The sequence below is a fragment of the Lycium ferocissimum genome, chromosome 10 (assembly GCF_029784015.1).
Source record: "Lycium ferocissimum isolate CSIRO_LF1 chromosome 10, AGI_CSIRO_Lferr_CH_V1, whole genome shotgun sequence".
Lineage (NCBI taxonomy): Eukaryota > Viridiplantae > Streptophyta > Magnoliopsida > Solanales > Solanaceae > Lycium > Lycium ferocissimum.
This window is the reverse complement of record NC_081351.1, coordinates 63,864,755-63,877,923: the sequence shown is the minus strand read 5'-3', so window position 1 is coordinate 63,877,923 and position 13,169 is coordinate 63,864,755. Positions and strand designations below refer to the sequence as shown.

Here is a 13,169-nt window from a genome sequence, read left to right as displayed (position 1 = left end):
TTTTTTTATATATATAGTAGATGTTAAATCCCCTTGGCGTCTTCGTGTGTTTACTTCTACATATTTTGAACCCCCTTAATGAAATTTCTGGCTCCACTACAGATTGTCACCACAAATTTTACAGCGATCTCTTCTCCCCTTCCTTTTCAATTTCAGATAGTGAGCCCAAGAGATTTTACCACCCAGCTATCCACGTTAGGTAAACGAAATGTTTTAAAAAGATGGGAATTGGAGCTAACGAGAAGGAATTTCTCTAGAGTCTTCAACGAGCTGAATGCCCTAAGATTGATCTGATTACTCCAACAGAATGAGAATGTCTTAAAGACTTACTTTAGCTCTACGGATGATTAAAAAGAGAGGATCATAGTGGTAAATGTCTCAGTGACGTCAACTCGAGGAAGATTCGAGGAGGCCTTACATTGCCTACTCCTGCTCCTATCGGATCTAAGATGGCCGATGCCCGATTTTCTGAATCATTACACATTCCTTCCTAACTCAACAGGGATTGCAATATCGAGAGAGGGAGCAACAATTGACCACCAACAACAGGTAAAACGGGTGGGCTACTATAACAGCTAGTGTTGGATAGATCATAAGCGAATGAATGTTCCCTTAAATTCAAAAACAAATTGATGTCCTACTCGTGAGAAGATAGAGAATGGGCAAAACTGCCCCTCCCTATTATAATCATTCTAAGTTCTGAGATTGGGTTGGACAGGAAAATCCAAATGAATCTGACTATGATAGGGCTCGATAAACTTTTCTATAAAACAAGAAAAAATATATAAAATAATCAAAACCACGTAAAATGGTTCCAACTGACTATTCTAGGAGGTATTACATATCATTGGTGAAATACATCTGCAATACAAATTTATGTAGCAGGCAGAAGTTGGCGACTCATACACAAATTGTATCTCAATAACCCTCTAGAAGTCAACCATACAACGCCAATTAATTTAGGACAAAATCACATGCTGTCCTTTCGTACAAGTCGAACAGCCAAGCAAAAGACTGATTGGTTGAAATGATAACAATAAACACTGATGGCCTTAGCAAAACACAAAATCTCGGCAGCGAAACTTTTTACCACTAACACAAGAAATGAGAAAAGAATCGGAACCAAATTACCAAGTAAATGGGCTCCCATTTTTTTTTTTTCCTTTTCTGAGAGTAATAAACACTTTAGCGTTGCAATTAACAAAGTCAGGCCAGAGCCAAATTTGTCTAGCATCCAATCAGGCTACATAACAAACTCCGCCACCAAGTCTCTATCTCTCTTCCCCCATCAACGTTATCAAAGGCGAACTCTAAGGTCTGTCGGGATTTAAGCGCAGATAAAGTGTGGACTTTAAGAAAGAAAGGCGCAAATGGAGAAAAAATACAAATATGTATGTGTAGTCCAAGACTAACAATTATAAATATGAATAACAAATATATGAACAAAGAAATTGGAAAAGAAATACGATAAATTGAAATATCAATTCTTTCGTCTTGCCTCTTCTGGATTACACTTATCGACAAGGAAAAGTATGGGCCTTGATGACGACATTGAAGCGTCCGCTAAGCGACGCGCTTACCATGTTTTGCACCTCGCACGCCTTTGACAACATTGTTCCCCTGTCCCCCTCTCTTTTTAGGGTACAAAACTTTCTAGTTGGAAATACTTTCATGTTTTTCAATTTCTTTTATTTAGCAAAAAAAAAAGGGCCAAAAGAAAAAGGGGAATAGCATAAGGAAGTTCGGGGAGAGGGGGCGGGGGGTGGGGTGGGGTGGGTGGGGGTGGCAGGAAGAGAGATTCTTCACAGTAAATGTACGGAAAGCTGTCCTTCATATAACATGGATTAAAGCGATTACCTAATAAGAGCTAGGAATTTACATTTAATTACTAATTCTTTTTGAGAAATAAAAGAAAAAGAAGTGATTGAACTTATGATCACTAATTGCCAATTAAAAAGGTATTCAATCACCGAAACCTTCAAATAAATGTTCATCTTTCAAAAATCAAACCAACCACAAGCGAGGAATGGAAGATAGACCAGATCCAATTTTTGTGAAACTCTTTTCTTTTTAGTCAGTCCCAAAAGTAGACACCTTTCTATATTTAATAACTATTTAACTTTAAAATACCTATTTCACCCTTAATGGGGGAGTTTGACCATGACTAGTGCCCTAGAGATGGGAGAGAAATTGAAGGGGGTGGGGGCCTGGATAGTAGTGGGGATGCGACCAGTATGTGGGATAGGACGGCTAGTTGCATTAGGGTAGTAGCTAGGGAAGTGCTAGGGGTCTCGACAGGTAGTCGGTAGGCATCGAGGGGATTGGTGGTGGAATGGAGAAGTGCAAAGGAAGGTAGAAGCAAAGAAGGTGGCGTATGCGAAGTTGATAGAAAGCAAGGATGAGGTGGAGAAGTGGACGAATAGGGAACTTTATAAGATGGCGAGGAAGGAGGCGAAGTTGGCGGTTTCGATGGCAAAAACGGCAGCTTTTGAACGCCTTTATGCTGAACTAGAGGAAAAAAGCGGGGATAAGAAATTGTTCAGGCTAGCCAAGGTGAGGGAGAGGAGGGCACGTGATGTGGATCAAGTGAAGTGCATCAAGGACGAGCATGGCAAAGTATTGGTAGAGGAGGCTCACATTAGACGGAGATGGCAGTCACACTTCCACAAACTCTTGAATGAAGAAGGGGACAGGGACATTGTGTTGGGAGATTTAGAACATACGGGAGGCGTCGCGATTTTGGGTATTGCGGGAGTATTAAGGTTGAGGAGGTTAACGGTGTTGTTCGTAGGATGCGCGAGGAAGAGCGGCCAGGACTAACGAGATTCACGAGGGAATTTTGGAAGATTGCGGGCTCGCCGAGGTTTGGAGTGGGCGACTAGGTTGTTTAATGTCATCTTTAAGACGGCAATGATGCCGAAGAATGGAGGTCGAGTGTAATGATCCTACATGCAAGAACAAGGGCGATATCCGGAGTTGTAACAACGATAGAGGTATCAGTTGCTAAGCCATAGTATGAAAGTGTGGGAAAGGGTGGTGGAGATGAGGGTGAGGAGGCGTATCTATTTCGAGAGAACCGTTTCGGATTCGTAGCGGGACGGCTCGACTACGAAGCCATCCATCTTGTAAGGAGGCGGGTGAGAGCGATGTAGGGAGAGGAAGAGGAACTTACACGTGGTATTCATCGACTTAGACAAGGCTTACGACAAAGTTCCAAGGGAGATCCTATGGAGATGCTTTGAGGCTAAAAGTGTACCTGTGGCGGACATTAGGGTGATCAGGGACATGTATAAGGGAGCCAAGACCAAGGTAAGGACATTAGGAAGAGACTCAGAGCACTTCCCAATTGTGATGGGGTTGCATCAAGGATCAGCTCTTAGTCCGTTTTTATTTGCCTTGGTGATGGATGAATTGACGCGGCAAATTCAAGGTGAGGTGCCTGGTGTATGCTTTTGGCGGATGACATAGTCCTGATCGACGAGACTCGTAGCGGAGTTAACGCTAAGCTTGAGGGTTAGAGAAAGACTCTGGAGTCTAAAGGGTTCGGGCGAGTAGGACCGAGACAGTACTTGGAGTGCAAGTTCAATGAAGCGCCTCGAGAATTTGGTGTGGAAATGAGGCTTGGTACCCGGAGTCGTCCCGGAAGAAAAGTAGTTTCAAGTATCTTGGGTCTATTATACAAGGCGGTGGGGAGATTGGCGATGATGTCACACGTCGTATTGGGGCGAGGTGGATGAAATGGAGGCTCGCTTCGGAGTGCTATGCGATAAGAAGGTGCCACCACGACTTAAAAGGCAAGTTCTACAAAGTGGTGGTTAGGCCCGACTATGTTGTATGGGGGAGTGTTGGCCGATTAAGATCTCTCGCGTTCGAAAAGATGAAAGTTGCGAGATGAGAATGTTGAGATGGATGTGTGGGCACACCGGGAGTAACGAGGATTAGGAATGAGGCTATCGGGACAAAGGCGGGAGTGGCCTCGGTGGAAAACAAGATGCGGGGAAGCGGGCGAGATGGTTTGGACATGTGAAGAGGAGAGACACGGATGCCCCCGGTGCGAAGGTGTGAGAGGTTGGCCATGGATGGTTTGAGAGAGAGAGGAGGTAGTAGAGAAGTATTGAGGAGAGGTGATTAGATAGGACATGGCGCGATTCTGACTTGCGAGGGACATGACCTTAGATAGGAGGGTATGGAGGACTCAGATTAGAGTAGAAGGCTAGTAGATAGTATCGTTTATCCTTTCATATTAGTAGTTGCATTATCGCGATATAAGTCCTTGTGCTTTGTTTTCTGCTACTATCTGTTATTTCCTGTACTTTGATTATCTTATTTTATCTGTGATAGCTACTGCCCCTTTGCAAACTACTTCATCATGGCTTAGTCGCTTTCGTTATTTTCATTTTCATATTGCTTTGAATTTATTGGCCTTATCTGACCTTTTTTTATGCTTTCTATTAGGGGTCTTTCGGAAATAAGCCGTCCTATCTTGGTAGGAGTAAGGTCTGCGTACACTCTACCCTCCCCAGACCCCACGTTGTGGGATTTCACTGGGTTGTTGTTGTTTACTCTTAATGAGATGATTTACAGCCACACAAGTATATTTAAGTTATTTTAGACCACAAGTTTTGAAAGTCTTCCTTTATATCTTAAACTTTGTGCCCTGTTAAACACCTTCACATAAATTGTGATGGAGGGAGTAATTTGTAGTTTTTGCCTTGAATGTGGTCTACTTAGTACGAGAAGCATGTCATCTTCCTTTAATAGAACTCCTACAGAAAGCAGGCAGCATTATGTAATTTGAATATCCATAGGTTTTTCAACAATTCAAATGTTAGGTGAAGCAGGAAGCATCTGCAAAAAAGGGGAAGTCAGTTATGAATTATGATCAAGAAGTAAAGAATACTTTAAAGTTTTTAGGTTCAAAGCTTCTGAGACTTCTGCAATTTACACACAGCTAGAAAGTTACTTGAACATTCTCTACTGTAGTCATTGTATCTCTCTTACTGTTTATACTTTCCAATATGTTTAAATAAGCAACTGGTAGTCTCACGGACCACAACTCTATAAATAGTACGTACCTTTGTTTCTATCAGATAATCAGATCCATTTATTGTTGAGAACCTAACCATTAGAGTCCAGTTTTTTACCCAATTGCGCTTGACATCATTTAACTTAGGCCTTAGTTCCAATTTAGAAATACCTGAGGTTATTGTGAAAACTGTTTAGAGATCTTTCTCAACTCTTCATTTTCTTTTCTGAAATTTTAACCAGCCTCGTCTCAAATCGGAAGCCCCATTAGATGCCACTAATGGCCTCACCAAATTGATCAGCTAAGAAGTTCCAGTGAGTTCCATCTAACTTTTGCTGCCAATTGGAGGCTATGTTACAAACCCTTCAATTGCCGTGATGTACCTGGATTGAAGGTATAACATGGGTACTTTTTACTTAAATGAAGTCACATAGGTATGAGTATGGGTACTTAATGCGAGTCCTACTTGCCAAAGAGTTGACAAACCCATTGCTTACATATACTCCTATTAAGTACATCATTATACCCAACGCCATGTAACATAGATCATAAGCCCTTTGTTATACATCGAGGAATCTTTAGCACTAGATATTGAAGCTCTTCCTATTACATCTAATGTGTTTCGTTACTCTTTTTTTTTTCTTTTTTTTTTTTTTTTTTTTGATAACCATAGTGATAGCATCCACGGTGGCATACCTCCGTTGAAGATGGATGGGCTTCAATGGGAAATCAAGAAGATAATTATCGTGGAAGAAAATCCCAAGAATTGTGGCGACGACGTGGCTAGATGCCACACATATTTTATGGTCCAAGTCCAAACTCAAAAGGAGGATGATTTGGACCCACATGAAGCCCAAAAGAGCTGCACATAGGGGCCCAAAGGATAGTGATAGGAGCTGCCACATGGGAAGGACTAAAGGAGCCCAAAATATGATCTTCAAGCCCCAACAAGAACTGTTTTGCACGTGCAATTAGGCCCAACAAAGGGCTGGTTCTCACGCCCAAATGTGCAGAAAATAGGCGTGTATTTTTGGTGTTATTTGGTCTAACTTTCCTTCGCTTTTGTTAGCTAATTTTAGGAAGAATTTTGGTATTATTTTTGCATGCTTTCCTAGTTTAATCCTAGTTAGGTTTTATTATTTATTATTTCCATAAGAGTAGAATTCGAATCCCATTCTATTTGGGATAGGTTTTCCCTTTATATAGGGTTGGATTTTGTTATTTTCAGGAGACAAATATTATTATTATTGAGAATTTCTCTTATTTACACCTTTGTGTGTGGTGACTATGGATTTATCTTGCAACCCTACAAGAAGCATTCTTTAGGAGGTAAGATTAATTCTTAACTTGATATCTTTGGTTCTTATTCGTAAATTAAAGAAGGTAATTAGTCTTATACTAATTATTGTCTCTAATTTCTTCGAAATAGGGGTCTAGATCACCTTCTGATATAAGTTCTTGAATTGACTCTATTAGTATCTTAATTAGTCTTAATTCACTAATTTTGAATACTAAGACCAATTAGGGTTCTTATCACTTAATCTTGAAATTTAGGGATTTTATTCTTGAATTTCGCCTATCTTTACATTCTTGTCTTTAATCTTCATATTTTCGCTTCCGCATTATAATTTTGTTTTGTTCAAGTAACCCGATTCTTATCACGTAGTGTCCAGGTCATCTTGCGCGCACCTCAACTAATTCCACAGGATACTGATGTTCGGCCTAAAATCGCATATATTTATTCATTGTTGCCTCACATTTTAGTACTTTTAATTGTCTTTTGAGTATTAATTGTAATGAGTTGTGCTTAATATTATATTTTACTATGTAGGAATAAAGCGGTGTAAAGATGAAGAGATTTGGAGCAAAAATTGAACAAAACGCGGAATAAAAAGAAAGGAGAAAAAGAGAGGGGACAACATGATTAGCCAATGATTGGGCATCATGTTGTCATGACCAATGAGAAACAACAACAAAGAAGAAAGATAGGCTACAGCTGAAAAGCAAATACACTTGAAGAGTAATAGAAAGAAAACGTACCTGGCAGTCAGGCGAACTGCACGCATCGCGCCACTAACGCGCAAGAATCAGTCTCTGATTCTAATTTTGTTGTGCGCGATGCGGGTGTGATGCAAGCCCGCGATTTTTCCTGGTCCGAGTTGAATTTGGTTTTTAAAAGCCCAAGCCTTTTGGTACCCTATAAATACATATTCTACACGATTTTTACATAACTTTGGATAGCTTGAAACCCTTAGTTCATAACTTTGGACCTAGAGAGAGCTTGGAGCCGCCGTGGAGGCCATAGTTCTGAGGTTTTATCTTCTCTTCTCTGTAACACTTATTTTGATATTTTTATTCGGATGATTTGTTGTTTTTCCTCCATGTCTATGTGGAGCTAAACTCTTTAGTTCTAGGGCTTTGACACAAACATGAAAGTTGACGTTGTTTGATTATCGTTTCTATCTATTGATTTTCTATCTTTGGGTTATTTATTTATTCTTGGTCTTAATTGTTTGATTACTTGATCACTAATTGAACACTATACGTAGCGGGAATTGGACTTGAGAAAGGGAATTCACGCACGTAATAAGAATAAATAGAGTTTGTTCGATTTAATCGTTTTGCTACCGAGGATAGAGATATACCCTTTAGCTATTTAGTTGAATACGGAGAAATAAATGCGTTCTTGTTACCTCTGACGACCATAGAGATATAGGCGTTATAGTAGCATCTACAGGCTTGTGAGTAGTTCGAGAGAATATCATAAAGTTACAATTAACCCATCAACTAGTAACCCATAGGTAGAACGATTTAAAAACTCAGTTGGATTGTTAGTGGTCATAGCCACTAGATCTATTCTTCTCGGATAAAAATTTGCTCTTTCTTGGTTGAAGTTCATTATTTGTTTTCTTTTATTTTTAATTAGTTTACAAATATAATTTGGATTTTATTTCTTGTTTAGATAATTAGCATTAGTTTAATTTGATAAATAGTTAATTATAAGTCTCTGTGGGATCGATATACGGACTTAAAAATCCTATATTACTTGTACGACCGCGTATACTTGCGTGTGCGTTTGGAGCAACAAGTTTTTGGCGCCGTTGCCGGGGACTTAGAAATTAATTGTTTATCTAGATTAGACTTTTCTTTTGTCTATTCAAGTTTTATTTTTATTTTTATTTTTATTTTTTTATTTTTTTGTTTAATATTCTGGTATTCTTCTTGACATGGCATCTTTGAACGAAAATTTATCAAATGTTGGGTAGTCATGCTTTAATGATTTTTGTGCACTTTGTGGAGGACCCCACTTATGGGAAAATTGTTCTAAAATTTGGCACATACGGAATGTGATGTGTGACCCTTCTAAATTCTATTACTGGAACTTTTGTAGCCAGTGTGGTGGTCAGTGGAAAGAGTGTCCTAAATGTTGTTCTAGTCTCTCAAGTGATTTTCACAAAGTGGATGCTATGAGTGATACTTGGCTATTGGTTCGAGCTCACCAATTAGAGGTATGGGGGGATTGTCTTGATGAAATTACAAGTGACATGACATACTTCATGGAAGAAAGAACAAAGCTCGGACAAGAGATGGACCAATTTGGCTCGACATCTATGACTGGCAGCTCGAAATAAATAAAAAAGTTGGGCGTACGATGCTCAACCACCAATTGTCGTGGATGCGGCCATCTGTGGAGCAAATAGAGGATTCCAACCATTCGATCAGATCTTTGTTGATGAAGTCATTGTTGAGGAGGTGTACAAAAGTGAGGATGTCGGATATAATGCGTTTTAGAGTTGGGGCTTATTGGTCCTCGTTCTAAACATTTTTCTACATTATGTTTGGTTGGCAACATGAAAATCGAGCCTCCACGCCGATGAAGGATTGTATAGATGAGGAACAAGAGCCTTAAATCTGAAATTTGCCACACCAAAGAGACAAAATGACATTCCCTGTACAAGGGCCAAGAAGTGCAAGATGCGACACCTATTGTTTGGTTTCCTTTATTTTCACACCACCGCCCGGGAGCGGAGCGTAAAATTTGATGCAAAATTAGGGGCGCAATTCATATCCTCAAAAGTGGAGGAAAAGTGGTGAAGTTGATTCACGTACGGCACGCCGTTAACTAAGGCGCTTATTGGGAGGAAACCCAATGTGTAATAATTATAGATTTTTATTTTTATAGTGTCACGTTTTGTTTTGTTTTTGTTGCGTTTTTTTGTTTTGCAAATTAGGGAAAGTCCAGTACCCGAAGTTGAAAGTTTAAAGCGAGAGCATGCCGAAGTTTTAAGTGTGGGGTCATTCACCCTCGATGATGAGAGCATGTTGCTAGCTAGCTGCAGGCCCAGGAGTATTTCTTGCTTTACCTATTTCTAATTTTTCCATGTATATGCACCTAGTGGCATCGCGATTTTGGGGGGTGGGAAACACGTCTTTGGTAAGGCCGAGATGATGATTTAATATGCCTTAGGATTTTTTTTAATTATTATTAGTTTTGGTCTTAGTGTCGAAAAAAAAAAGGAAAAATTCGAAAAAGATTTTTTATTTTCTTAGGATTTTTTTTAATATGCCTTAGGATTTTTTTTTTATTATTATTAGTTTTGAGTCTTAGTGTCGAGAAAAAAAAAAAAGGAAAAATTCGAAAAAGATTTTTTATTTTCTTAGGATTTTTTTTTAATATGCCTTAGGATTTTTTTTTATTATTATTATTAGTTTTGAGTCTTAGTGTCCAAAAAAAAAAAAAAGGAAAAATTCGAAAAAGATTTTTTATTTTCTTTGATTTTCTTTAGTAACTTCTTAAGTCCCTCATTAGTGGCATTCATCATCCACCCCTTGGGTTTTCTTATGGCCTCGGTTCTTTCCCCAGGGGGGGGGGCCTTTGAACCGGGTAAATTTTTTATTTTATTTTTAGGATTAGTTTTTTTAGTAGTAGTAAAGGAGAGAGAAGAAAGACCTTTTGACTTGGTTGATACTAGCATATTTGGGCCTGAGATTGAGTAGTATTTTCCTGTGAGTGCTTGAGTAATGAAAAAAAAATAGCAGACTTTTTGACATCTACACTCATGGTTGTGACTCTGTATATAGTTTATTCTTATTTTGTAGTTCGTCATGATCCTATCTATCTTAGAATAGAATTGATCCATCTTGATTGATACTTGTGCCATGTGTGGTGAGGATTTCTTGCGTATATTCCATGTTTTGCATCTTAGCCTAGAACTTGCCCTGCATGTTATTGATGAAGAGAGGGCTGAAAAACAAAGTGCAAAGATGAAAATAATGGGTGATGAATTCTAAAATTGCAAAGAGCTTAGGGAAGTGTAAGTCACTATTTTATAGTTTTCCTACTCCGTCCCCCTTGCCAACATTACAACCCATTAAAGTCCTATTTGATTCTATACGAGCACACTTAATTAGTAGAGATGTACATAATGGGCAAGCCTATGGTTCTTTGTGCATGCATGTGAATTTCTTTGTGAGCGTGAGAGTTGTGCTTTGATGCTAAGTCCTTAATTTACATTCATTCCTTGATTTGAGTGTGCGGACTATTTTTTCTTGTGAGGGCACTTGTTTCATGATAGATAGGTGATGTTATTAAATTTCTTTGTGAGTAGGTGAGTGAGCTTAAATTTGATGAAAGTTAGAGTCCATTCTTTGAGATTGGGAGGTTAGAAGTTTGTTGTTTGTTTGTTGATTTGTATATCTTGCGATGATGATGAAGTGTAAATTTGATGTTCGAGTTGCTATATGGCCTAATTGTTGGTATCAACCAAAGTGGTGGTGATCCTAGGCTTGATTTATTGAGAGTGATTTTAGTGCTTACTCGAGGACGAGCAAGAGTTTAAGTGTGGGGTGGTGATGTTCGACCTAAAATCGCATATATTTATTCATTGTTGCCTCACATTTTAGTACTTTTAATTGTCTTTTAAGTATTAATTGTAATGAGTTGTGCTTAATATTATATTTTACTATGTAGGAATAAAGCGGTGTAAAGATGAAGAGATTTGGAGCAAAAATTGAACAAAACGCGGAATAAAAAGAAAGGAGAAAAAGAGAGGGGACAACATGATTAGCCAATGATTGGGCATCGTATGCTATCATGACCATGATGAAACAACAACAAAGAAGTTAAAGATAGGCTACAGCTGAAAAGCAAATACACTTGAAGAGTAATAGAAAGAAAACGTACCTGGCAGTCAGGCGAACTGCACGCATCGCGCCACTAACGCGCAAGAATCAGTCTCTGATTCTAATTTTGCTGTGCGCGTTGCACCCGCGATGCGGGTGTGATGCGAGCCCGCGATTTTTCCTGGTCCGAGTTGGATTTGGTTTTTAAAAGCCCAGGCCTTTTGATACCCTATAAATACATATTCTACACGGTTTTTACATAACTTTGGATAGCTTGAAACCCTTAGTTCATAACTTTGGACCTAGAGAGAGCTTGGAGCCGCCGTGGAAGCCATAGTTACAGGGTTTTATCTTCTCTTCTCTCGTAACACTTGTTTTGATATTTTTATTCGGATGATTTGTTGTTTTTCCTCCATGTTATGTGAGTTAAACTCTTTAGTTCTAGGCTTTGACACAAACATGAAAGTTGACGTTTGATTATCGTTTCTATCTATTGATTTTCTATCTTTGGGTTATTTATTTATTCTTGGTCTTAATTGTTTGATTACTTGATCACTAATTGAACACTATACGTAGTACGGAATTGGACTTGAGAAAGGAAATTCACGCACGTAATAAGAATAAATAGAGTTTGTTCGATTTAATCGTTTCGCTCCTAAGGATAGAGGTATACCCTTTAGCCCTACTTAGTTGAATATGGAGAAATAAATGCGTTCTTGTTACCTCTGACGACCATAGAGATATAGGCGTTATAGTAGCATCTACAGGCTTGTGAGTAATTCGAGAGAATTACTCAACTGGATTGCGTGTGCGTTAGGGAGCGATTAACCCGTCAACTAGTAACCCATAGGTAGAACGATTTGAAAACTCAACTAGATTGTTAGTGGTCATAGCCCTAGATCTATTCTTCTCCAATAAAAATTTGCTCTTTCTTGGTTGAAGTTCATTATTTGTTTTCTTTTATTTTTATTTAGTTTACAAATATAATTTGGATTTTATTTCTTGTTTAGATAATTAGCATTAGTTTAATTTGATAAATAGTTAATTATAAGTCTCTGTGGGATCGATATCTGGACTTAAAAATCCTATATTACTTGTATGACCGCGTATACTTGCGTGTGCGTTAGGGAGCAACAGATACCTGCCACCTCCCACCAACAAGAGGTACCAGGTAACTCTGTGGACAGATGAGAAGAAATCACCTAATGTTATATGTTCCGTTTCTCATTTGCTAAAAAGAACTCTATTTCCTTCTAAAGTTCCAGGCATATCCAGATGTATGTCATCAACTGCTAGATTCATAAACCTATGACACAAAGCAATAGGGTCCTGCGCTGCAAGAGTGAATACCTCAAACTACACAGTACCAGGAAATAAAAATAACTGGAACCACAACTAGTTAGGGGGCAAGTGGTCCAAGCACTAATACGTAACAACATTGGTGAAATTAGTACCTTAAATAATCCATATTGTACATCAAAAGCTGCTCGAGTAATGTTCTCCATGAAATCCTTGAATATCCCACCACCATCTATACCAGCTTCCTCAACTCCAAGTTCGTTGACAAAAGTCACACGTATCTGGATATACAAAGTTAACCATAGGAATAGAAATTATTTCTCTTCTGAGAGAAGTGTCCGTACACACGCATACTTGTACACATACACGCACGTATATAATCAAATAGAAAACAAACATAATCACACAGAGAGAAATGTATCACCAATCCACGGAGATCCTCCTCCGACAATGCATTCAATTGGTTAAAAGCATCTTCCAGAATTTGGTCTCTTCTAATTCTGAATCTATGCCTAGCAAAAAGACCAGAGCTCCCATTCCTTTCTCTGGCTGCAGCTAGCTGTGACTGCCAGATGATTTAAGAACTGTTGGTTAGTGGTAGCAGAATAACATGCTATAAACGAAAGAGACAAATATGTAAACGGCAAACGGAGCCGCTCATTTTCATAATGGATATTAAGTCCCGAAAGAAAAGAGGGGAAGGAGTAAAAGGGCAAGCGAA

At 38.8% G+C, this 13,169-nt stretch overlaps 1 protein-coding gene across 7 annotated transcripts in view; it reads right to left on the bottom strand.

The window, feature by feature from the left end:
- The window catches only part of LOC132034481 (E3 ubiquitin-protein ligase UPL6), a 56,306-nt gene that overhangs the window by 13,654 nt on the left and 29,483 nt on the right, over positions 1-13,169 (bottom strand). For all 7 annotated transcript variants that reach the window (XR_009409125.1, XR_009409124.1, XM_059424857.1 and 4 more), the window contains 2 exons: positions 12,873-13,013; positions 12,604-12,729 (listed from right to left, as the gene is read on the bottom strand). Coding sequence is in view for 5 of the 7 variants with exons in the window: in XM_059424857.1 (XP_059280840.1) it covers positions 12,604-12,729; positions 12,873-13,013 (267 nt within the window). In the remaining 2 variants the exon portion in view is untranslated. The remainder of the gene's footprint in view (positions 1-12,603; positions 12,730-12,872; positions 13,014-13,169) is intronic.